Source organism: Macrotis lagotis, chromosome 4, assembly GCF_037893015.1.
Source record: "Macrotis lagotis isolate mMagLag1 chromosome 4, bilby.v1.9.chrom.fasta, whole genome shotgun sequence".
NCBI classification, from domain to species: Eukaryota; Metazoa; Chordata; class Mammalia; order Peramelemorphia; family Peramelidae; genus Macrotis; species Macrotis lagotis.
Genome location: NC_133661.1, coordinates 141551831 through 141578106, shown reverse-complemented (window position 1 = coordinate 141578106; position 26276 = coordinate 141551831). Strand labels below are relative to the sequence as shown.

Below are 26276 nucleotides of genomic sequence, written 5' to 3'. Positions count from 1 at the left end.
CAAGAACATGATAATTTAAGGTTTGTTTGGGTTTTTTGTGAATGGACACTTTGTTTTCTGATGTCTTTTTGAAGCATGGGATATGAGAAATTGTTTCTTTCTTCTTATTTTCCCTATATTAGTCAACTCTAGCTGCTGACTACTACCTTCAAACTTAATTCTACCTATACTTGAAGATGAGGTGGGACTTTGGGCAGAAAGTGTACAGGTTCTTTAACTGCCAAAGTTTTCATGTCAACATCAAACTGTCCTTCTGCTGATACTCTTACCTGCCCCTTAATTTTTGGTCTTGATTCTGACTTCTTTTGGCCCATTTTACTACCCTGAATTACTCACTGTCTCTCCCATAATATGATCCTTTCTAGTGCCAATCTGCTTTCCTATTTCTACCTACCTTACCTAACCATTTTGGACTTGATTATTTGTTTGTTTAGACCTATTAGATTCCTCCTACTCTTGCTTTTGACCTAGTCAGTTAGTCTTTCTGTGACCCAAACCCTAAAATGAAATGAGAATAGCTCCTACTTTGTACATATGTTTTCACATAAATATCAATACTTAAAACTCCAATCATGAAAGTTATAATCTGTTGGAACTTTTATGATTATAACAAGTGCCCTTAAAAAAATTAAAAATCTCATCATAAAATAAGCTTCATAAAATATGTGAAAAAAGATTATGAGTGCCTATCATTTGTTTTAGGTTTTTTCAAGGCAAATGGGGTTAAGTGGCTTGCCCAAGGCCACACAACTAGGTAATTAATTATTAAGTGTCTGAAGCCGGATTTGAACTCAGGTACTCCTGATTCCAGGGCCGGTGCTCCATCAACTGTGCCAACTACCTACCCCAAGTGCCTATGATTTTGAGTCTAAATACTAGTTTCCCTTGATAAGGCAATGGCTAAGTCTACCAATTTTTCTTTTTTTAAACTAAATTTATTAATGAAATTTGAGAAACTTGTATTTCTCATTCAAGCATTTAAAACTGGCATTACTATCCTTGTCTTTAGACTGTGTCTATCAGTCAACTATTAGAGCAAATTAAAGGTAAAGAGAGGTTTAAGGAGACAAGTACAACCCCATGAGAAGAGTATGAATCAAGTTTGCCAATGTGGGTGTATAACATTAGCCAAGCAACATGAATCAACTTGCTGAGGGTTTTCCTCTTTGGAAAAGCACCTCTAAATATTCTGAGTCTCTACTTGCATATGAGACAGGGAAAAGAGGTGGTTCATACAGAAGAAATGCTCTTACATATGTATATGTATGTATATATATATATGTGTGTGTGTGTATGCATGTATATATATACACACACCCTTTCCACTGCCTGTGAATTTGAAATACCAAAAGTAAAAATGGATGAATTCATGAATGAAAAGTGTTCAATAAAAGCTTACTCTGGGGGGTGGCTAGGTGCAGTGGATAGAGCACCGGCCCTGGTGTCAGGAGTACCAGAGTTCAAATCCAGCCTCAGAGACTTAATAATTACCTAGCTGTATGGCCTTGGGCAAGCCACTTAACCCCATTGCCTTGCAAAAAAAATAGCTTACTGAGTGCCAAGCACTGATTATGTCATTATTTAGGATTTACTTTTTTTTTAAATCATACTATCTGCATGATGGTTTTGGGACCAAAAAAAGTAAAAAGTGGATTATATCTCTCATTGTAATAAAAATATAAACTTAAAGCAAGATATTTTTCATTTGCTTTACTAACTTAAAATAATGCAATTGTCTCATTAAAGGGAGAAAGTTTTCTATTTTACCCTTTGTGTTGCCTATCTTATATTTCAACCATTGGGAATGTTAGTGTTTTTTAAATAAGCTATGAGTTCTCTGAACACTCCCAGAAGTACACATAATGCTATATAGTTGTCAAACCAGCTCATACAATGCAGTTGTGACTGTATTTCAGGTTTCTTTCTCTCCTTTTTCCCCTTTTATTGCAACCAACCCATCCTGTTCACCTGCTGACTAATGATTATGTGTACAAAAATGTTCCCAAATCTAGGGTACTTGATGCATTTTAAAATCTGGGGTCTGAACTTCAGTTTTCTCTTTTCAAATTGGTGAAACAAGAAGCAATTATCTGTGAGAACTCAAAACTTCATCCAGTCACTTTTCATCACGTCACTAATTGCTCTCAGTCAGAAATCTTGACTTGCAACTTTAGAGGGTGTGTCCCTAAAAGAATTTCAAAGCTCAGAGATGAGGTGTGTTGATCTCTGTTGAGAATGAAGCTGGCATGAATGCTGGAAATCCATGTCTCTGACGGCTTTTTGCTAGTGAGGTGCATCATTGTGGACTGAAATTTCAGAAAGGTAGGAGCCTCTTTTATTTATTGTCAGTTAAGCAACAAAATAGTGGGAGAACTTTTAATCCTCACCAGGCCTGATTGTCTTTTTAATATCTTCAGGAAAATCTTTTAGCCAATGTTGGGCTCAATTTGGAAAGAAAGATCTAAATATAAAGATATGTTCAGCACTAAATTTGCATTGAAAGAATTTTTAGTATCTTATAACAAAGTTGAGTCAAAATGTTTGCTCCTAAACTACCCCCCCCATCATTATGTCATGGAATCCAAAACTGATTCTTTAAAAGATCTAGAAACTTTAGTTTGTATGATGACATAATGTTGATCAAATTATTCCCCAGGGACAGAAGTCTTTAATTCAAGTAATATGAAAAGGCTACAAGTTTCAAAGTACCATAGGGAAAGTTATTTTAAAGTATGTCTGAGCATTCACAAATCAGAGTGGGAAAGGACTTTCAAATTAAAAGAAGGAATTTCTGACCATTTAGGGGGAAAAACTGATTCTTCCTTAAGGGATAAAACATATGATATACATGCATGGCAAACCTGGGCGAGGCTCTTAACAGAGGAAAATAAAACATTTCCCCCACTTCTTAGCTATTGTTGAAAATAAGGATATTCTCTACGAAGTTTTTTTTATTTTCAGAAGCATTATACATCTGGAGCAACACAAGGACTGTAGAAATTTGGGACTTATTAGATTGAGGACTTTTTACCCTTATTTGTTTTCAGTGCATGTCCTACTATTTAGGGAAGATTTATGTTTTGTGATTCTGGTTTTTATTTTTATTTTGTATTTTTTTATTTTTAAAATAACTTTTCAAGATACAAGATCTACTTTGAGGTTCTTCTATAGAGCTACTGGATAAAGGGGTGAGTTCTTTAAATGGAATATGAGACATTGTTCACTTATTTGGGAATTCAAAACTCACCCTCCTTATCTCTTGTCACTTCAAAATCATTTCTTCCTTTTCTCAAGTAGAAATTGCTTTAACTTATTTTGGGGGGAGGGAGAGTGGAATATGCATTGTTTGGAGAGCATTCCTCTAAACCTATCCTGTCCCATTTTCCCCTCTTGAATTTTTTACGTATAGAAATTCCTGGACCGATATGTCTAGCATATCATTTCCTCTTTAGTACCTATCTAATATTGGTTGCTAGCATCTTGTAAGTTGTAAATTGGATGGAGTGCCTGGTCTAAAGTCAAGAAGACTCAACTTTAACTTCCTAAATTCAAACCTGGAGTCTTGCCTCAGACACTCACTGTGTGACATCAGGCAAGTCACTTAACCTCATTTCCTCATTTCCTCATTGTAAAAAGAACGGGAGAAGAAAATGACAAACCACTCTAGTACCTTTGCCCCCAAAACCCTCAAATGACTTCCCAAAGAGTTGGATCCAATTGAAAATGAATGAAAAAAATCCTTTGAAATACCAGTATATTTATCTTGCTAAGCAAATGCTTTTGCAGGCATGTAGGAGTGGGGTACAACACGGCTTGTAGACTGAAGGTTAGACTGAAAATCAGGAAGATGTGGGTTAAAATTCCCCTCTAAAATTCTCCCCTACTATCTGTGTGATCAAGAGAAAGTAAACCTCAGTTTCCTCATTTATGAAATGGAAATAATAATACCTATAGTACCTGTATCACAGATTTTCTGTGGTATTCAAATGAAATGATTTTAAGAGCTTTGCAAACTTTGAAATGTGATATATAGATGTGATTGGGATTATTATTATATTAATTATCAAGTAATTAATATATAACATAATAAATATTAATCATCAGTTGTCTGGGATGCTCAGGGGTTGAGACACTAACCTTGGATCATACAGACAGTAAATGTCAGAGGCAGATCTTCAATGCAGGTCTTTTTGTTTGAGAGCAGTTCTCAAAGATTTTAAGTGAGGGATCAAAGTCTATGGTTTTATACTTGGAATCAGGAAATATTTGTTTAAGGCCAAGCTCTGATAGTTACAAAACTTAACCTCATCGAGTCTTAGTTTCCTCATTTGTAAGATGAAGGTGATATTTTGTGAGGTAGTTATGAGAAAAGCACTCTCTAAACCTTAAGTTATATGAATGTAGACTATCCTTATATTTGTGAGGAATGTGCCAACAATTGTTCTAAAGCAGTTTATTCATTTTGTGGAACTAGAGTGTGTGGCAAGTATTTATCTAGGGCTCCAGGCACCTCTGGAATAGTCTTTGGAATTGCCCTCTCTCCCAGATCTGAACTTAGGAGTCCAGTCATATGATTAGATATTCAGATAATAAGAGTTGGTGTGAAGATGAATTTGGAGCAAGAACATTTGTCTGGTCTTTGCCTGAAGCCAAACCAAGTTAGGCTACTGTGCTTCTGTGAATAATCCCAAACTTTGAATCTTACATTTTTGAAGAAGGGGAACTCAGAGGGCTCTTCACTCTGGAGTTAAGTGGAACATTGTTTATTTTCTTTACATTCACTCCTCTCTAGAGCATGTATATTGACACTATTTTCTTCCACAAAATAGGAATTTGTTGTTTTCCAGGTCTTTCTCTTTATGTATACATTTGTTCTGGGACTCAAAAAGATGTGTCATTTTGTATGCCTTTTGTATCCAAAAACCTATATAAACAATTGTATATGGAGCTCAAATTTTCAACAGAGCTTTCTAGTGATGGTGGACATATGCTGAGCTACAAATAACATTCAGCAATCATATTTCTAACATAATTAAAGTGTTTCCAAAATTTATTATTGAAAGTAAATAAATAAGTTTATTATGGGGAAGTCAGTCAGTAAAAGATAGACAGCTTTCTCTGAGAGGAGTCCTTGACTCCAGTGGAGCTGGAGAAAAATAGTTCTTTTCTAAAGTTCTCTGTTCTAAAGATTTTTGGCATTTAATTTGAAATTGCCTGGGCCTAGCCATGTGCCATCCAGATTTTCAGTTAAAGTAAAGGACTTAAACTTTAATCCAACCTTTCCTTCTCATTAAGCTTGTAGGCCTAACCACTAAGACAAAAGGCTGGGTTTGGGGAGGGGCATATGTCCCAGGTCCTGGAGATTAGTAGGATTTGGTTTCTAAATCAAATAGCCTAGAGATACCACCTATAGCTAAAGTTATATTTTACAGTACCTTTTTTCTGATGAAAAGTTTATACTTTACTTACTGCTGAGTTATTCAACAGAGAATCTAACTGGATAGAATCTATTTCGGTACATGACAAAAATAAATCCATACATCAAGGCACTGACCTACCCAAATCCCACCATGATATTTAATATTGACCAAAAAATGGTAAAATTTAGAGCAGTTAAGTACATTTGGTTTATAGAAAGAGTATGAATACTCTACCCAAAGAAGATTAGTTCACTTTTATTTATTAATTGATTATTAGTCTTGACCTGAGATTTCCCTGGTATAGAAACCTCTCTTTGCCATTGTACCAGATCAGTTCTTGATCTGCAATATATTGTTCTATAGAGTTGCCTTGGAGACTGAGAATCTAAGAGACAACCAAAATTATGTAGATTTGGGCCTTGAATCCAAGTATTCTATCTCTAGTCATTATTATAAAATTATAAAAAATAATTGTAATATTATAAAAAGGTATCAGGATATCAGTAGATAATGACTATAAAATAACGTTTGCTTGTCTTCAATGTATTCTTTCAGATATTGAGCTATAATATGCCAAAATAGTATAACTTATTAATTCAGAATAAAGATTAGATGTGAATTGTTGATAAAGCTTAAGAATTTACTTATTCTACAAGTTATTTATGCTTACTGTTATGATCACTTGAAATGAGGGAGTTGTGGAGGAAGTAAGAGATCAAATTTGTGATTTCATTGGTGTAGGGAAGCCTTGATAAGGAAGTTTCCTCTACCATTAGCATTATTAGCCCTATATTTACTTCTAAAGATTTACTTCTTTTTGTTGCAGTTATTAGAATTTAAACAACACTTTCCCCTTTTTTTCTTTTACAGTGGTATTTAAAAAATAAATGAGAAGAAAAATATATGTAAAGTGTTTTGAGTTCCTTGGTTGAAAGGTACTATATACATTCAAGGTAATTAAAATTGTATCATTTTTTGTTATTATATTATACCTGCCAAGTGTCTATTGATGGTAAAAAAGAAAATTTTGTTTCATCTTCTGTATTTTAGCAATCTCACTTACAAAAATAACATAAACTTGGGTAGTATAATTGAAAGCCATTGAAGAAGTATTTAGGGTCAAGACTTTTTTAATATATAGGATTTAGAAATTTGGAGAACTTTGGAGATGATCTAGTCACACTCTTCCTTCCCTTTATTTTATAAAAGAGAAAACTAATACCCAGAGAAGTTAAATGTAACAAGGCTAGTGATAAAGCCAAGATATAAAGTATTTCAAATTCATTTTTCTTTCACACTCTTTTTACATGGAGATAATGGGTGGTAATTTTAAATTGATAATACAAGGGGGCAAATGACCCCAGAATCTTAAGATAACTTAGAAGCTATCCTTACTCCCTTTCCCTTCCTCCCAACCTATTCTTTTAATTGTAATGAAGATTTGCCTTGAGAGATTTTAACTTTCATCTTAAAAAAAACCCCAATACTTTCTTGGGCATATTTTCATCTTTTGAGAAATATAAAGGAGAAATAAAAGGATAAGGAAGTACACCCTTCTTCCCCATCCCCACCCCCCAGCCTAGAAAGAGAGCAAGAGTTATTCTTATCTCCTTTATTCCATTAAAGAAAAAAAATATATGGATGGATATGGATAGAAAGATAGATAGATATCCAGCATGCCATACTATGCAATTAATACTTCTGCTTGCAGTGTTTGAAATACAAATACTATTATTTTTTTCAGTCTCTTCTAGAGAGACTCATTCCTTTCCATCATACTGGGGGAAAGTCAGAACATTAGCCCATGTCTGAAAGGAGAAATCACTTTTGCAGAAAAAATCCAACAAAAAAGGATTTGCAACAAGGTTCCTTTGATTGCATATGAGGAGATCCATTTTTTTCTAATTTGCCACTTAAAAGTTGACCCCAAATTTGTCAGTGATCATTTTCATTGCTGAATGTCACATGAATGTGATTGAATCATACATTACTTGTTCTTAAAAGGAAGAATACTGATCAGAATGTAGAAAATATCCCATGAATCTTAGTCAAGAAAGATTTCAGTAATGAAATTTACTAGCTTGTAATTCTCAAACCATATTCAACTGAGACATAATTTTAAAGTGATGGTATCTGTGCAAAAATTTCCTCCAAAAGAGGTAGCTTTTACAGCATGATAGATTTGGAGTTGGCCTAGGAAATATTTTCTATTACCCATTTTAGTTTTGCATGTGTATGCATCTCTCCGAAAACCAGTAGGTAATAATCAGAGAGAGAATGAAGTTTTTAAAGAACACATAAAGTAATTTAGGAACACAAAGTTCTAGACAGCTGGGAGCAACCTCAGAGGTCAAGGCCAACCTCTCCATTTTAGTGCTGGAGAAACTGAGACTGTGACTTGCCATGGTGACCCAGATAATAAATGTCAAAGGGAAAATTTGAGAACCAATGTATTTTCCACTGTACCAAATATATCACCTGTAAATTATGAATGCTAGAGGCTGGGTGATTTTAGCAGGTGGAGGCAAGCCAACAGGTGTTTTGAAAAACAGACAAATAAAACAGAATTAACAATAGCAACCCAAACCCTCAATCACACTCTTTCCCTCAAAGTTTCTCAAGATTGTATTGAGGAATCCTTAGGCAGCATGAAGGAATATTAATAATCATGTGTATTTTTCTTCTCTTCTAAGGACTAAAGAGAAAATCAAATTGACATTCCCTTTTTGCAATCATTTACTGCCCCACACACACACCTCCTTCCTCTTTCCCCATCCTCCCAACTTCCAAACATACTGTTCCTCATCTCCATTTGCATATTTCTAGGACTTTAGGCATTAGGTATTTTTCTTCATTTTCATAGAGATAGTTCCTTTTGTGAGGGAAACAGAATGTGCAATTGGGAACTCTGGTCTAGTATATTATTTAAATGAATATTTAAAATATTAAAATGTCAGGCTTGCCTTAGTCAGAAGGATTTGATAATCATATTTCCTTTGCTGAAAGTTATAGTTCGTGTTCACTTCTGGAGGAGGTGTGGTTCCAAGTTGTGTTTTGTTTTTTTTTTTGCTGAAATAACAAAACAAAATTTATATCGCATACTTTCCTGGCTCTCATTGAGTCCAGAAAGCTGTTCCTTTTGGCAAAGCCCAATGTTATTCCCTCTATGGAAGGAACACTTTAGAAAAAAAAAATCGATCTATTATTCTTTTGAAATTAAAATAACATTTCCTCAGAAAACTTTCATAAAGTAGCTGTCTTCTCATTCATGACTTGACCAGCTGGATAAGGGTAAAACTCAGGCCCAATTCTGTGCTCTGTGGAGAAATAGCAGACTTATTTAACATCTAAGAGAGCTTCCTACTTCCCTATACAATTGCTACTGAGGAAATTGCAGTAGGACTAATTATTAATAGCTCAGTATCTACCTACACAGCTAAATTCTTCATTCTAATAAACAAAGACTCATAATATAATATTTTCGGTTGTAAGAGGGCCCGAGAGTTCATATTATTTGCCATACCTTACCTCCTCACTTTATAGATGAGGAAGCTAAAATTTAGAGAGGAGAAACTAACTCATCTAAAGTATGAAGACCAAGGCTTAAACTCTGGTCTTCTGGATCTATATTCACCATCCTAAATGAACCAACACTTTCAGGTTTTGCAATTTCCCTTATAAAATGTATTAATACATAAAAATAGTAATCATTGTAACATTTATGTTATCTTAAGGTTTACACAGTATATCCTAATAAAATCCTTGTGAAACTGTAATGGTATCCCATTTCCAGTTAGAAAACTAAGCCATAGAGGAATTAAGTAACTTGGATTTTTATGTATACTTCCTTTTGTCCCCTGTGGAAATCCTTAACTCAGTTAAATATGAGACTGATATGCTTTATATTGAATTCCATTTCACATTTAATAGTTTTATAGTAAGGTGCCAGTGTGTTACCAGTATTCCATTTTAGTTCTATGTACTGAAAATATTCTATTTAACTCACCATTTATTGCCATCATATTTTTGTATGAGTCTTAAAATTGCATTTACTATGCTTTATGAATATTGTTAAAATATATGTTAACCCTTTCATTTGTTTACAAGTGCTTCACAAAAAAGTATTATTCCTTGGTTATTCATTTTACAGAGAAAATGGATAAATTGAGTTCATGACTTGCTTAAAGTTAGACGGTCAATGATAATGCTGTTTGTTGAATTCTAGGCCAGTACCAAGACCACTGGAAAAAATGATAATAACAGAGTAATTTGTGAAGCAAGGTATATGACTCACTAAGAGAGAAGTGATTGCAAAGTCCCAGTTAACTTGATTATAGTGTTAATATTCATTCTAAAGAAGATTGGTGTTGATGCAAATTGGGTCAGAATTTCCTAACATTACAACACTATTAGCTAGATAGTTTTATACTTGGGAGCTCCCCTCCACCCAAAAATTTTTTTGGATCTTTGAGATATTTCTTTTAGCAGTAAAATAATATTAGAGTTCTTCCACATACTCCTAAACATTAACATAAATTTCCACTCAATCATATCTGACTTACTATCTTTAAGCACTGGATTCCTCTATAGAATCTTTTTTTTTTAGGTATTTCAAATTTTTTTTAATTTAAGGCAATGGAGTGGGCAGGTGGCTTGCCCAAGGTCACACAGATATGCAATTAAGTGAAACTGGATTTGAACTCAGCTACTCCTGACTCCAGGGCCATTGTTCTATCCACTATGCCACCTAGCTGTTCCTACCTCTATAGAATTCTTGCTTGTCAAGCCTTACATCTCATCTTCAGCATTTCAGTGAAACCTGTTTTACCACAAGTAGTCAACACTTAACCAGTTTTTTTACATAAATGAAATTTTCTTGGTATTTTATCTCAAGCTTCTTTAGTCTTGAACTTTTATCTTTTCAGTCTCTACCAGCTCTTTAGTATTGCAACTTGAACTGAGGTCAAATAGATCAAAGGTTGTTGTTCAACTCTTTGTGACTCCATTTGGACTTTTCTTGGCAAAGATAACTTGGAGTTATTTGTCATTTTCTTCTCTAAAACATTTTATAGATGAGGAACCTGAGGCAAACAGCACTAAATGACTTACCAAGTGTCACCAGCTACTAAGTATATGAGCCCATATTTGAACTCAAGAAGCTTATTCCCAGCCTGATACTCTATTCAGTGTGTCAACTTTCTGCCCAGATTAAAGATGGGACCTCAGAAGAAAGAATCCCGTTGACTTTTGGTTCTATTTGCTTGACATTTTATTTTTTAACACCTTTATCCCAAAGTAGAACATCTATCTCAGTTGTTCTCTCTACCTATTAACTGACATACTCTTTCCTCCTCCCTCACTATTTACATTAGTATTTAAAGCATTCCAATTGTTAGTTGTATGTATAAAAACGGGGTGACATGAATTTTCTGTAGGCGGAAAGATTGCCTTGCTACATTTTTGACATTGTTGTAATGATTTTTGACTGTGTAAGACTATCTACAAAAAGTTTACCCCTTTATGGCATAGTTCAATGGAGATGACCCTCATTTTTTCAATTTAAATATTTAACTTATTGTTTTTACAACTACATGCAACAGTAGTTTTCAACAATCATTTTTGCAAGCTTTTTAGTTTTACATTTTTCCTCCTTCCCTCTCTTCCCTCCCCTCTCCCCCTGACAGAAAGCAATCTAATATAAGCTCTACATGTATAACCTTGCTAAACCATAGATCTAAACAGATGGAAAAAAACATTAGAGAGAAAAAACAACAAAATACATGACAACTTTTAAAAATTGAAGACAACTGATTAAAAAAATTAGGATAATCTTTTTGAAATTTATACCAGAGGAGAATAAGCTCTAGTAGGTGTGGGGATTATTTCATTTTTGGTATTTGTTTTCCAAGAATCTGGAACACTGCAGTTCCAGACTAAATAAACATTTGTTAGTCGATTGATAGAGAATTGTAAGTATAGGCCTTGTGATCAACTGTAGTGTTTTTATCTGAACAAAAGTTTAGCAAGGTTTGAAAAACTCCTCACCAGAAGAAGAGTGACCATAATAATTTATGGAGACAGACGATCAGTTTGTGGAGGGGCTGCAAGTGGCATCAGGGAAATCATAGATATTTTTACATACCAAAATACTAGTATAGTCTAATGAATCTAAGAGTAAAGGAAAAAAAATCATTTCAGTTGAATGGTCCCCAAGAGTAGCATGTTGAGTGGAATGAATACTGGATCTAGAGACCCAAATTCTAATCCTAGTTCTGGCACTGAATAATTAGGTGACCTTAAAAACATACCTTTCTTTGTGCCTTATTTATATGATCTGTGGAATTAGGGCACTGGACTAAATTAATGTTACACTTTCTACTACCTCTAAATGGTAAGATTTTATTTTAAATAAACTTTCTTTTGAGAACTCTTGACTCAGGAGTTTTTGGTCAAAAGTAAATGACAATGTAGCCCTGGAAAGGTATTCAAAAGGTCACAAGATTCCATCCACTGTAATAATGACCCCCCCCTTTTTTTAGCAATAAGATTCAGATAAGTCATATAATATATTACCAACCATATATTAAACAATTTATTACAGAAAAAAAGTTGACAGCTTATGTTGATTCAGTTTTTTTCAGATTCAGAATTTGTATGATTTGGGTGTCCTACCTTCAGATTGCTCCTCTACCATGTTTTTCCCCCCTGAGGGTTCAGAGAATATGTGTGGTTTAGTAGGAAAGATGATTTTGTCACTTCACCTGGTTTTCATTCGAATCTTGTGTATGCTCATTTAGTTTTAGGCATCAAAACTAGATAGAGTTGAATGTCAGACAAGCTAGAGTCTCTGTAGGCACAATTGTAGAATTTCTATGCTCAAAAATGACTGGAACCAGTCCTAAATGAGGACAGCAGGTGGTTAACTGCCATCTGAGCAGGCTTGGAACCATTCTGGGAAATAACTTAGAGAAACATCTCTGCGTGGGAAATGTTTAACAAATAACAATGGATAGTAAATTTGCCCTGTGCTCTCCTAGGAACTAAAGTTCATTAGCTCAGTATTTATTTTAGGAAAAGACTATTTGGATGGCAGCCTGGATTAAGGGATTATTGGATGAATTTCCTTTTTAAAAAATAAATACTGCTCTGGAAAGAGAAGCACCAGGCAGTAAGGTGTGCTTAGCATAATGTCTGGTACTCAATAAATGTTTAATAATAATAATATTGTTTGAATGAAATTTAGGAATAACTGTTGTATCTTTGACCACATCTAAATGCTGAATGCTTCATTAACCTTTTTTCTTTCTTTATTATGAAAATCATATTTTTAAGATTCTCCCCTCCCCCAAATTGATGATTTATAGATGTGTAAGGGCAATGATTAATCATGACTTTGGAGACCTAGTTCTAAGAGAATAAATAAGACAGTGTCAATCATAACCACTAATCCTAAATTAATCCTATTTTTATCAACAAGAACAGTCAGAAGGCTTTAAACAAGGTTAACAAAGAGCAATAGTATAACAATTAGATCTTTGTGGTATTACTAGAGACCAAAAATGGTACCAGAAGAGAGAAATTAGAGGAACTCTTCTCCTCCCTTTCCCCCTCTTACTTTCTACCTTTAAAAACCAGTTTTATTTCTCTTATATTGTTTTAATATCTCCCTGAGATTATAATTCAGACATAAAAGCATTGGGATTATTGCAGGACTCAGTTACCAAAGAAGAACATTAATAGGCAATGGGACTCCTTTATAAGATGAGTCATGCTAATACTACAGAATGAATTCCCATGATAAGTCACTATGCAGAATTTCTAGTGAAATCAGACTGCTAGATAATTTATTGGAATAAGGTGTTCTGTTTTCTCTTTAAATTAGAAAACAAAATCCTTTCTGACAACTTTCACATAATAGCTGTAATGCTTTCTTATGAGCATGCTGCAGTTGTTTGCTAGTCTTGATCTTTATTAAATTCCTTTGTAATAGTAAATAAGATGCTAGATTCAGAACTAAAATACTTTAATATTTCTATGTATGAAACCATAGAGTTTCATTGTTATAGGTACTCCCTCTAACAGTACAGATTTTAACATATCCATGCCTTCTTATCTTGTGCTATTCTTGTCCCATCCCATGTCATTTTTTTTTAAGTTTTTGCTAGGCAATGGGGTTAAGTGGCTTCCCCAAGGCCACACAGCTAGGTAATTATTAAGTGTATGAGGCAGGATTTGAACTCAGATACTCCAGACTCTAGGGCGGGTACTCTATCCACTGTGCCACCTAGCCACCCTACCCATGCCATTCTTGTTCATGATTTTCAATCAAACAACAACCATTTACTAACACTTCCAATATGGCTGGCACTGTGCTAAGTGCTGAAGATAAAATTTTTTTTTTTAAAAAGAGAGAGGACCTGCCTTCAAGGAATTTACAAGCTAATGGGAACAAAACAAAAAAAGTGAAAATCAGGGTGAGGTGGACAGGGTAAGGGGGTGAAGAGAAGAGAAGGAAATTTTGGATGACAAAACATCATGGGGATGTCAGTTAAAGAAATCCCAAGTAATAAAAAAAAACGATATTTTGGGTTGAACTCTCTCCTTAAATGAAGGTTTGGAGTTCATGGTCTCAGCTCAGAGAGACAAAGAATAGTGATGAAGAGAAGGATCAAGCCTGAGATCTTACTAATAAGGGTATCTGAATAATGAGATATGGTGTGGCCCTATTCTTGGGACACAGTGGAGAACTAAATTTAAGAAGTCCTACAGTAGTACAGACAGAAAAAGTACTGGGAATCTTTTGAGTTTTTTGACATTGTATGGGTATCATTGTAGTATTCAGACTGTCCATCCAGTGTTTTTCATTTTTACTATATGTCTGATCTGCCTATTTTTCTGGTCATACTCCCCCCCATAGTTATTTTATTATTAAAAATATATTTCTCTTTATTTCATTAAATATTTCCCAATTGCATTTAAAGTGTTTAAAAATTCATTTAAATTTTTTTGTGTTGTAAATTCTCCTCTTCCCACACCTCCTTCACCCTTTGAGAAGGCAAACAATATATCAGTTATAATGTGAAGTTAGGCAAACACATTTCCATAATAACCATATTACAAAGAAAACACCTTTACTATTTTTGTTTTTCTGCTTATAAGATCTAAGAGAGGAAAGTTGAGGTCTCTCACTACAATAGATTTTACTGTCTATTTCTTCCTGTAACTCATTTAACTTTGAATTTAACATAGAATTTGGATTCTATGCCATTTGGTGTATATATATGTTTAGTATTGATATTACTTTATTGTCTTTGGTACATTTTAGCAAGGTATAGGTTTTCTGTTTGTCTCTTTTAATTAGATCAATTTTGCTCTTGCTTTATCTATGATTGTGATTGTGACCCATGGCTTTTTTTTTATTTAAGTTGAAAAAAATAGATTCTAGTCCATTCACTTATTTTTATCTTGGTGTGTGTTTCTGTGGGGGGTTTTTGTCTTTTTTTAAAAAAAATGATTTATTTAAAGCAATGTGGTTAAGTGACTTGCTCAAGGTCTCATAGCTAGGTAATTACTAAGTGTCTGAGTCGGGATTTGAACACAGGTCCTCCTGACTCCAGGGCAGTGCTCTATCCACTGTGCCAACTAGCTACCCCCAATCAATTTCATTTAAAATTTTTTTAATTTTCTTTAATTTATTTACACATTACTAAAATATTCTTAAGAGTAAACATAATACCTCCTATCCCAAAAATATAAAACATCATGAGAAATAAAGTTAAGAGTAAGAGAAAAAAATTTGTTTCAGTCTGTGTTCTGATATCATCAGCTCTGTCTTGGGTGGATCACATTCTTTATTATAAGTCCATCATAGAAGTTACTTCCATATTTTTCCACAGTTGCTGTTGCCAATTGTAATTCCCTCCATCCATTCCTCCCCAATACCATCTATTATATTCTCTCTCTCCTTTCACTCTTTCCCTCTTCAAAAATGTGCTTTGGGGCAGCCAAGTGGTACAGCAGATAGAGCACCAGCCCTGGGGCCAAGAGGCCCCAAGCCTATATCCCACCCCAGAGATCCAGCAACCACCTGTCCCTGTGGTCCCAGACAAGCCACCCAATCCCACCATTTTGCAAAAAGTAAAAAAGAAAATGTGTTCTATCTGACTATCCTCTCCTATGATCTACCCTCTCCTCTATCACTAACATTCCCCCTCCCCTCCCCATCCCCCTTCTCTCCTTTTTCTTCTAGATGTCTATATGCTATTGAATGTGTATGCTGTTTCCTCTCTGCGTCATTTCCGATGAGAATGAGGGTTCCCTCATTCCCCCTCGCCTTCTCCCCTTCCATACCATTGCAAAAGCTACATGAAATATCTTAGTCTATTTTACCTCTCCTTTCTTTTACTCCCACATTTCCCTTTCACCCATTGATTTCATTTTTACCATATATTAAATCTTTAAATTCAACTCTCTCCTGTGCTGCTATAAAAGATCCTTCTACCTGTTCTATTAAATGAGAAGGTTTATATGAGTATTATCAGTATCATCTTTCCATGTAGGAATACATGTAGTTCATCATCATTAAGTCTTTATAATTTACCTTTCTTGTCCACCCTGTCTATGCTTTACCTGAGTCCTGTACTTGAAGGTCAAACTTTTTGTTCAGTTCTGGTCATTTCAACAGGAATATCTGAAATTTTCATTGAAAGTCCTTCTTTTCTCCTTGGAAAAGGATATTCAGTTTTTGCTGGGAGTTTGATTCTCGGTTGCATTCCAAGCTCTTTTGCCTTCTGGAATATTATATTACAAGCTCTAGGGGCCCTTAATGTGGATGCTGTTAAGTCCTGTGTGATCCTGACTGCAGCTCTATGATATTGGAATTGTGTCCTTCTGAATGCTTGTAATATTTTTCTCTTTGACTTTAGAGTTCTGTAACTTGGCTATAATATTCCTGGGGGTTGGGTTGTTTTGGATGCTTTTTAGGGGGAGATTGGTGGGTTCTTTCAATTTCTATTTTTGCCCTCTGCTTCTAGGATATCGGGGCAATTTTCCTGTAGAAATTCTTTAAAAATGAGGTCAAGGCGCTTTTCCTGATCATGACTTTCATGGAGCCCAATAATTTTTAAATTATCTTTCCTGGATCTTTTTTTCCAGATCAGTTTTTTTTTTCAATGAGATGTTTCATATTTTCTTCTAATTTTTCATTCTTTTGGAGTTGAGGTATTGTGTCTTGATTTCTCATAAAGTTATTAGCTTCCTTTAGCTCCATTCTACATCTGAAGGATTTGTTTTCCTCAGAGAGCTTTCTTATCTCCATTTCCATCTGGCCAGTTCTGCTTTTTAAAGCATTCTTCTCCCCAATAACTTTTTGAACTGTTTTATCCATTTGACCTCAGCTGGTTTTTAGCATGTTATTTTCTTCAGCATTTTTTGGATCTCCTTGACTAAGCTGCTGACTTCTTTTTCATGTTTTTCCTCTCATTTTCTCTCATTTCTTTTCCCAATTTTTCTTCTATCTCCCTTATTTGATTTTCAAAATCTTTTTTGGCGGGTCTATCATAGCTGGAGCCCAACTTCTATATTTCTTGGAGTCTTTAGATACAAAAACTTGGACTTTCTCATCTTCATATTGTGTGTTTTGATCCTCTATGAGACCAAAGTAATTGTCTATCATCAGGTTCCTTTATTTTCTGTGTACTCATTTCCCCAGCCTGTGCCTGATTTTAAGGTGCTTCCTGAGCTTTTGTGTATTTTTGGAACACCCTCCCAACAAGAACTTCAGTGGGTGAGGCTCTGCTCTCCTGGTCTGTGAATGACCACAAGTTCACCCCTTGCCTTGGGCTGTGGAGGGGTCCCTGCTCTATGGGAACCCAGACTGTGACCAGGGTCTGAATATGGTCAAAGCTCCAGAGTCCTGTCCCAGGGACAGAGGACAGACCTAGGTCATCTCCCTCCACTCCCTTACCTTCCATGGGCTGAGCACTTAGGGCATCTGCCTGGAGACTCCTACTGGATGGCTCCACAAGCCTACTTCTGTTTCCTGGGATCTGGGCTGCTCTGAGGACCCTGGCTGCCCTGAAGAAAGCTACACTGGCCTGGGCTTCATGTTTGCTCTGGCAGAGTTCTCCCTGCTGATCTTCTAAGTTGTGGTTGGTGCTCCCTGGGGTGACAGGTCAGGAAACTGCTTCTTCTGCCAGGATCTGGGGCTCCCAGGGATCCAGGCATCCTGGGGCTAGTCCTGGAAGGCTGAAGCTCTTTCACTCCGCCCATTGCTGCCTTCTCCAACACCATGGAACAGGGCCTTCTCACTATTTTTCAGGTTACCTTGGGCTAGAGAATTGCCTCACTGGATCTTTCTTTCCCCAAAATTTAGTTAGAGTCATAATTTTAATATTTTTGAAATATTTTGGAGAGAGTTCCTGGGAAAGCCTGTTCTTCTGCCATCTATGCTCTACCTGCATTTCTGTGTTTCTAATGAGTTTCTTATAAACAGCATATTATTGGATTGTAGCTTCTAATCCATTTTGCTATACACTTTCATTTTATAAGTGAATTCATCCCAAACATATTTAGTTATGTTTTCTAACTTTGCATTTCCCCTCCCCTCATATTTTATTCAATCTTTCTTTCTTTCTTTCTTTCTTTCTTTCTTTCTTTCTTTCTTTCTTTCTTTCCTTCCTTCTTTCTTTCTTCCTTCCTTCCCTCCTTCCTTTTCTCTTTCTTTCTCTTTCTTTCCCCCCACTCTTTCTTTCTCTTTATACTATCATCCTCTATATTCTAAAATATTTTAGTTCTGATCATTATCTTCCTTAATCTGCCTTTCCTTTAATCACCTCCATTTCATCTATCTCCTCTTCTACTTCCCTATTGAGCAAGATAGATTTTGATACCCAATTGAGTGTGCATAATTTTCCTTCTTTGAACTAATTTAGATGAGAATAAAGTTCAAACATTGCCCTTTATCTCACATATTCCTTTCTTCTGTAAAAGCTTTTCCTTGTATATATTTTTATATGTTTATTTCCCCTATACTTACTCTCTTCCTTTTCTCTCAGTTCATCTGTCTTTTTTTACTTATCCATTTTTTAAAAAGATCTTCCCACCATAATCAACTCACTCCCATATCCTTGATGTAGATTCCTTATTTCCCTAACAATGATAAAGGTTTTAGTATTTATATGTATCATCTTCCCATTTAGAAGAGTTAACAGTTTAATTTTATTGAATCTCTCAGGATTTCTTTTTCCATGTTTACCTTTTTATGCTTCTTCTGTGTTTTTCATTTCAAAGTCAAATTTTCTATACAGCTCTGATCTTTTCATTAGGAATGCTTGAATGGGGCAACTGAGTGGCACAGTGAATAGAGCACCAACCCTGGAGTCAGGAGGACCTGAGTGCAAATCCAGTCTCAGACACCTAATAATTATGTATATAATAATTATGATATCTTTCTGACTGCTAAAAGTGTTTTCTCTTTGATCTGGGAGCTCTAGAATTTGGCAATAGTATTTCTAGGTTTTTTCATTTTGCTGTAGATCCTTCTAATTTCTAGTTTATCTTCTGGTTTTAAGAACACTGGTAATATTCCTTGATAATTTCTTGAACTATGATGTCTAGGATCTTTCTTTGATCATGGTTAGGTCAATAATTCTTAACTTATCTGTCCTAATCTATTTTCAGGGCAGTTATTTTTCCAATGAAATTTTTTTTTTTAATTTTGCAATTTGTTTTATAGTTTGTTGATGTCTCATGGAATCCTTAGCTTCTATTTATTCAATTCCAATTTTTAAAGAATCATTTTCTTCAATGAACATTTGTACCCCCCCCCCCAATTATCCAATTTCACCTATTTTTTGATGTTGGATTCAATGTTAAAGTTGGGCTCTGTTCCTAGAATGGAGAGGTAGAGAAGAATAGGAGCATGCTCCCTAGGGTCAGGCTTTTTTTGCACTGCTGTTTTCAGAACTAGTTCTGGGGGGTTTGATAGTTTTGGGAGTTTCCAGGAGAGTAGAATCTAGGAAGACATTTAGTCATTGTTTTCTAGGTCCATACCCCAAACAGGTCCCTTACTGCTCCCTCAGAGCCCGTGTTCTTTTGAGACAGGAAGTGATTCTGCTCCTGGGATTCCTGTTCCCTTTAAACTAGAAGTAATTTTGCTTCTCAGGGACTCTATTCCCCTGGAACCACAAGGGAGACTGTTTCTCAGTCTCTAATCCCTTGTGACTGAAAGCGATCTTGCTGCGCAGGGCCCCTGCTCCCTTTAACCTGGAACTGATACTGTCCCTCAGAACCCCTGTTTTCTTGAAACCGGAAGTGATACTGCTCCTCAGGGCCTCTGTTCTCTTGGTACCATAAGAGAGATGGTTCTGATCCTTTGGGACTGAAAGTGATACTGACCCTCAGAGCACCTGTTCTGTTGAAACCAGAAGTGATTCTGCTCCTCAGGGTCTTTGTTCCTTTTAAACAGGAAGTGATTCTGCTCCTCAGGGTCTCTGTTCCCTTTAAACAGGAAGTGATTCTGCTCCTCGGGGTCTATGTTCCCTTTAAACAGGAAGTGATTCTGCTCCTCGGGGTCTCTGTTCCCTTTAAACAGGAAGTGATTCTGCTCCTCGGGGTCTCTGTTCCCTTTAAACAGGAAGTGATTCTACTCCTTGGGGTCCTTGTTGCCCTTTAACCCGGAAGTGATTCTTTTCCTCAGGGCCTCTGTTCCCTTGGCACCACAAGGGAGACTGTTCTTCAGTCTCTGATCCCCTGTGGCAGAAAGTGGTACTGCTCCTCTGGGCCCCTGCTCTCTGGTGACTGAAAAGTGCTCCTCCTCACCCTTGAACTGTGATCAGGAAGTGGGTATAGGCAACAGGTGTTGCCAAACTACATCTTCTGCATCAAGGGCTAGCACAGGGGGCCGCTAGTCTCTTTCTGACCAGTTAGTTGCCAGGTCCTCTTCCTATCTCTGACTTGAGAGCTGCTGAAGCTGCTGCTGCTTATGGTGCCAACATCTGGTCCCTCCACGGCTCTTCTGGGTTAGCCTCCACCCTCAAGTCACAAATCTCTCCTTTTGACCTCCTTGGTCATCTTGAGCTGGAAGAATGTCTTAGTCTGACCTGTTGTTGGTTGTGGCACTTCAGAATTGGATAAGAGGCTTTATTTTCTAGTTGTTTAGAGGAGAAAGTAGAATAACGCCATGGACCGCTTCCTCTACTTTGTCATCTTGGCTCTGCCCCTCAAATATTTTACTTCTAATCATATATTTCTTGATAGTAGCTTAATGTCATTTCTCCTATATAATTTTTCATGTCTCCCTAATATGGTCATACCTAACTATATCCACCTTGCCTTCCTCCTTAATCCTTAGGGTGATTTACAACTTTAATACCACAGAAATTTTAGTTTTCCATGTTTTTCTGTCTTATATCATCATGTGAAGAATGTTGGTAGTTGTAAAAAGGGGACATTGTTTTAAGGAGAAGATTGAAGACATTCAAAAAATATTTTGAAATACAATCTAACTTTCTCTCTTTTGGCCTCCTAGTCAATTCTGAACCTAACTAATTGTCATCTACAATATTTGTCTTTATGGACTACCCTCCTGACTGTCTGTCTAGGTAATAGGCATTCTTCGGGTTTTTTTTTTTGGTAATGCTTCTGAGTAATTATGTATCTCATTTAAGAGACTCTGCAAAATCCTGGGGTTTGATGCAGCCGGCACAAGGTCCTAAATAACAAGCATCTGAAGGACTGTTTAACTATTTAATCTTTCATTTGAACTCTGTACAGAACATTCTTCATATCAGTGGCAAACACTTTTTGACAGATATTTATATTCCTCTTTCGTATCTTACTTGATATTTGTATTTTAAGAGGTTTCTCAAACTATATTTTACCTGATATTTATATTAAGGGATTTGTCAAAGTTTATATTTATCTGACTTGATAATTATGTTAAGGAGTTTCTTAAGCTATATCTTATTTGATGTTATATTAAGAGGTTGCTTATTTTGTATTATTTCTATTGTTAAATTTTTCAAGGAATCTTCTAAGATTTTAGTTTATGTATGTGTATATATATATATATATGTGTGTATATATATATATGTGTGTGTATATATATATGTGTGTATATATATATATATATATATATATATATATATATATATATACAGGTCCTTGTTGAGGAGATAGGTAATAGGAGAGTCTTTTAAGACAGTATTATAAAATTATTGTGGTCTTTGATTTATTTCCTAGCTATGCATGAAGTAAAGTTTTTATCTTTTAAAAATTATATTTTATTTCCTAAAGCTTTAGGAAACTCAGATGTTTGTGCCTTGCTTTTTTCCACTATCCCTTCAATGATTTGATCTACATTGACAGGATAACCACTCCTCATAGGAAGATGATCTTTCCCTATTCATATTGATATATCTACATCAAATTGCATAACCAGAGGAATAATAAGTGTTTTTCATGTTGAATTTCTATTTGGCATAGGGCTTCAAATTGTTCATGTACACCTGATACAGCTGATAATATTTATCTATTAAATTAATGAACACTGCTATTTAGTTAAATTTTTATGGCCTGCAGACAGTCAAATAGATTCAGTGAATTTTCATTGAGGTTTGTTAAATAAAATTATTTTGTCTCTTTATAAATTAGACAGTTCTTCAGATTCAGATAGTATCTTTCTTTTCAATAGGATATCCATTTCCCTTGCCTTGCTTCAGAATGAACCTTCACATTATTCAAAATTCCCAGTAACTCTGAACCTAAGAATACTATCTTGCCTCTTCCATTTCCATTTTGTAAATTTAGTGGTCAGATCCCACAATCTTCCCAGTTTTTTTCATTCCATCTATTAAGTAGTGAATACATTGAAAGAAAGACTTTATATGAATACAAGAGTTCCTTTCTTTCTCATTTATTTCTTTCAACTCAGTCAATTATACCTAACGTCTTGTCTTTTCAGTTTACTCAGAGTATTTTGTGAACGGTGCAAGCTGTAGTTCACTATACTTCCAGGCTGGTCTAAATTCTTCACAAAAAAACTCAAGTTTCTTATTTTTATTCCTTTTGAAAAAAACATTGTTTCCAGTTACTAATAAATTCTCAGCCCAAATAGTCTGACTTCTTCAGTCTTAACTTTTAAGGCCATATTTAAATTCTGTGTTTGACTTCAACTTAAAATTTTTGGATCCATTGACTCAGAAAGTAATGAGTCATAAAAATGCATGCTTGCTAGGTTTTCTTTTTGCAAGCTAATAGCAGGTGGAAGTAAAGAATGTTAGACTTTTAACCATTCATAAGCATTAGCAGGTGACTAAACACAACTGTGTCTGTGATGTCACCTTCAAAATCACTGCTTCTATAAAGGAAATATAAATTAATTAGAGAGATAGGCTATTTTATTTGGTTGTTTCTCTTTTAGAAAGCATACTATAGGGTGGCTAGGTGGCGTAGTGGATAAAGCACCAGCCCTGGAGTCAGGAGTACCTGGGTTCAAATCCAGTCTCAGACACTTAATAATTACCTAGCTGTGTGGCCTTAGGCAAGCCACTTAACACTGTTTGCCTTGCAAAAACCTAAAAAAAAAGAAAGCATACTATGTGATCCTAGTATAGTACTTAGACAATATCATGGGGAAAAAACTTTTGACTTGAGAGAAAATATTGATTGAAAGGAATTTGTAGGAAATAAAAATGTGTTTGCAACAAAGAAAATATGATGTAGACAGCTGATTTTATAGCCAAAAAACAAAACAAAAATCTTACAACTGGATTGTAAGAATGAAAATGAGAGAATGGTAATGATTTTAACCTGTAAGTCTGTTTCCTCAGTGCAGTGTCAGAGATAGTGAATTGTTTATTGCTTAGCAGATAGATAGAACAACTGAGGTCACTGAGTCCCAGACCCATAGTCAATCCTTAGGTTTACTTCATTGCAAAACTTTTTGTGGGACTTTAAAAAATGTATTTATCTCTCCATATCTCTTATCTCTCTAGCTAGACATTGCTAAAACATTGCAGTACACAAAGAATTGGCACAAAGTTCCTTGAGGATGTTGTTTTTGATATGACATCTTGACTGTCAATCTTGCCTTCTTGTAAATCTTTCCTGGGAATTAGTCTCTTCTCTGGCATTTAGCATTTCAGCAGACCTAAACAATGTCAACTGGTGTCACTAGAAAGCCTGAAGTATAAATGTAGGAGTAGGAAGAAGGATGAAGAAGGAAGTAGAGAGAAAAAGATGCCAGCTGTAGTCTTCTCACTTACCAGATCAGTATCATTATTTTCCCCTCTTGGGAAACAAAATGGAATTGTTTTTGACATGTTTATGTTTTTAAAGAGAATTCTCAAAGCATGCTCCTCAGCTAAATTTAGGGCCTAGAACTGGCCTAGACAAGGCAGATTTGGACTTCATGTAACATTGTACTAATTGTAGAGGAAGCAAGAACTGGATGAACTCTTTCTTGTTACTTATGTTGCAGAGGGCATTTGACTTTAGGCACTATATTGGACTAGGTGTCCTTTGAGGTCCTTACCAATTTTGAGATTGTGTAATTATATTACTCATTCTCAACTAGAAAGAGAGAGAAAGACAGAATATTACGGGATACAGTGGTTGAAGGAACCCATATTCTTAGTGAAGTGAATATTCCTTTCATTGTTATGATAGCAGGGAAGAAGCACATTGGGTTACCCTCCATAATCAATGAAGAGAGAATTTTTACTTTAAGTTATATACTCAATATCTTTATTCTCAGGGTATTATCATGATCTTTAAGAGACATGGTGATTTAGGTTTTTTCTCTCTGGACTTGTTCTTTTGTCAAGATGACCCACAGTCATTTAAAAGTAAATCGTCTTATGAGGTTGAGAATATATAAAGGTAAAGGAAAGGTGAAAGTTTAAATAAGTAGTGGTGATAGGGGATATTGAAGAAATTTGGCTCTAGGTAGGGGAAGAAAGAAAGGTTTTTTGGTATTTTTTTCCTCCAGGAACAGTTTGTTTTGTTTTGGTTTGTTGGGGTTTTTTAGGTTTTTGCAAGGCAATGGGGTTAAGTGGCTTACCCAAGGCCACACAGCTAGGGAATTATTAAGTGTCTGAGGCTGGATTTGAACTCAGGTACTTCTGACTCCAGGGCCGGTGCTGTATCCACTGTGCCACCTAGCTGCCCCCAGGAACAGTTTGAACAGCATTCCTGAAAGAGATCACAAAGAATTTCTGTGTTTTTATAGGATCTTCTATTATGACTTTTGTTGTGTGTTAAAATTGCAGTGGCTTTCATATTTCTATTCATAGTTTACCTGCAAAACAAAAATAGCTAGTATAGTAAACTATAGAATATTTTCATAGACTCTTTTAAAAGTAAGACTTTATATTTGACAGAAAATTTAATGTTCATTTTAATGGTGCCTGCTAGGGCCATTGGACTTCAAGGACTGTGAGCAGTTTTATCATAAACCTGGACTTCCAGAAGTTTATAGTTTCCAGTAAAATGTTTTGCTTTAGGCTGAAATCTTAAGTAAAGGACTCTGACCAGAAATAATTGCTCCTTTAATTACATGTTTTCAGAAGAAAAAAATGTTATTTCTTAATGATGCTTTCTTGGCATTAAAAATTAAATGGGTGAGTGTATGTTTCACAGTGCTTACTATGATTTTTGAATGTAATGTCAATTCTTTAATGAATACACACAAATACTTACAATTAGCAAAATCAACATGAGCTATTTTTTTGAAACCATTTGCTTAGTTAAAGTTCTGCTTGTGGACTCCCAAAAGAATCGTGTAAAAAAGACTGATTTTAATTATAATTAAACCTGGAGTCTTATTCCTATAGGGAAAGTGCAATTTTAACATATTTTATATGATAGTTTATCATTCTTTAATGTAATAATAAAAATATTTACATTTCCTGTAATTCACCTATTCCCTACTGGAGCTCCTGGGTAAAAGTATAGAACTGATTGATGATGGATAAATAAGCACAAAGGAACCAATAATTTATTGAGGCATATTCTTTGTTTGCAAGAACCTTGACAGCCTTTCTTTTGGTGCCTTAATACAATTCTGATATGAATTAGAAGTATTCTTGATCCAAGATCAGTTTCCAAAGCAGAAAATCCCCATTTTATTTACTTCACAGGGTTGTTATGAGGGAAAAAATTTATAAACTTTAAAACACTAGATAAATGGGAATTATTTGAGCTTTTAAGTGTAACATGTAAGCTTAATACATGACAGCATGATGTAGTGGATAGAGCACTGCCCTACAGAGTTCAAGTCTACCTGTGTCACATACTCATGATGTAACTCTGGGGAAGTCACTTTTGATACTCTGATAACATTATGAGACAATAAATTAAGAGAATGTACTAACCTAGTTAATTTCTTTATCCAAGAATTCACTATTCTATTGAAATTACAGGTTCATAGAGTTTCAGTATAATTGGTAATATCAACTTAGATCTGTCTTTGTGAGAGGGGAAAAATCTAGTGCCCAGCATCTGATATGAGCTTTTTTTTTTAAGGTTTTAACTTCTTATCCTTTTTTCTGTTTCCTTAGAATGCTTCAAACAATTAAAGACTGGTTCTGGTTGGAAGAACTATGGCTACCTCCCACAATGAAATGGTCAGATCTTGAAGATCACGATGGACTTGTCTTTGTAAAACCTTCTCATTTATATATAACAATTCCCTGTGCTTTCCTCTTGTTGATCATCAGATACTTTTTTGAAAGGTAAATTGCATGTGAATGTGTTTTGTTTACTTCATCCACTTACTTTCTTTGTTTAAAAAAAGTAATCATTAATTGTATGAAGAAGCAGTTTTAGGATCGTTTATGAATTAAAATGGTGTCA

The 26276-nt window shown here is 35.2% G+C and overlaps 1 protein-coding gene across 4 annotated transcripts in view; it reads left to right on the top strand.

Annotated features, from left to right (window-relative positions):
* The first annotated feature begins 2072 nt into the window (after nucleotides 1–2072).
* Nucleotides 2073–26276, top strand: part of CERS3 (ceramide synthase 3) — a 105402-nt gene continuing 81198 nt past the window's right edge. The window contains exons 1-4 of one of the 4 annotated variants that reach the window (XM_074234216.1): nucleotides 2073–2322; nucleotides 3141–3188; nucleotides 6291–6373; nucleotides 25982–26155. In XM_074234216.1, the coding sequence (XP_074090317.1) occupies nucleotides 25983–26155 (173 nt within the window). In that variant the 5' untranslated portion in view covers nucleotides 2073–2322; nucleotides 3141–3188; nucleotides 6291–6373; nucleotide 25982. Of the gene's footprint in view, nucleotides 2323–3140; nucleotides 3189–6290; nucleotides 6374–20058; nucleotides 20261–25981; nucleotides 26156–26276 lie in introns of those variants that run through there. The other 3 variants (XM_074234215.1, XM_074234217.1, XM_074234218.1) reach the window with 3 other exon arrangements.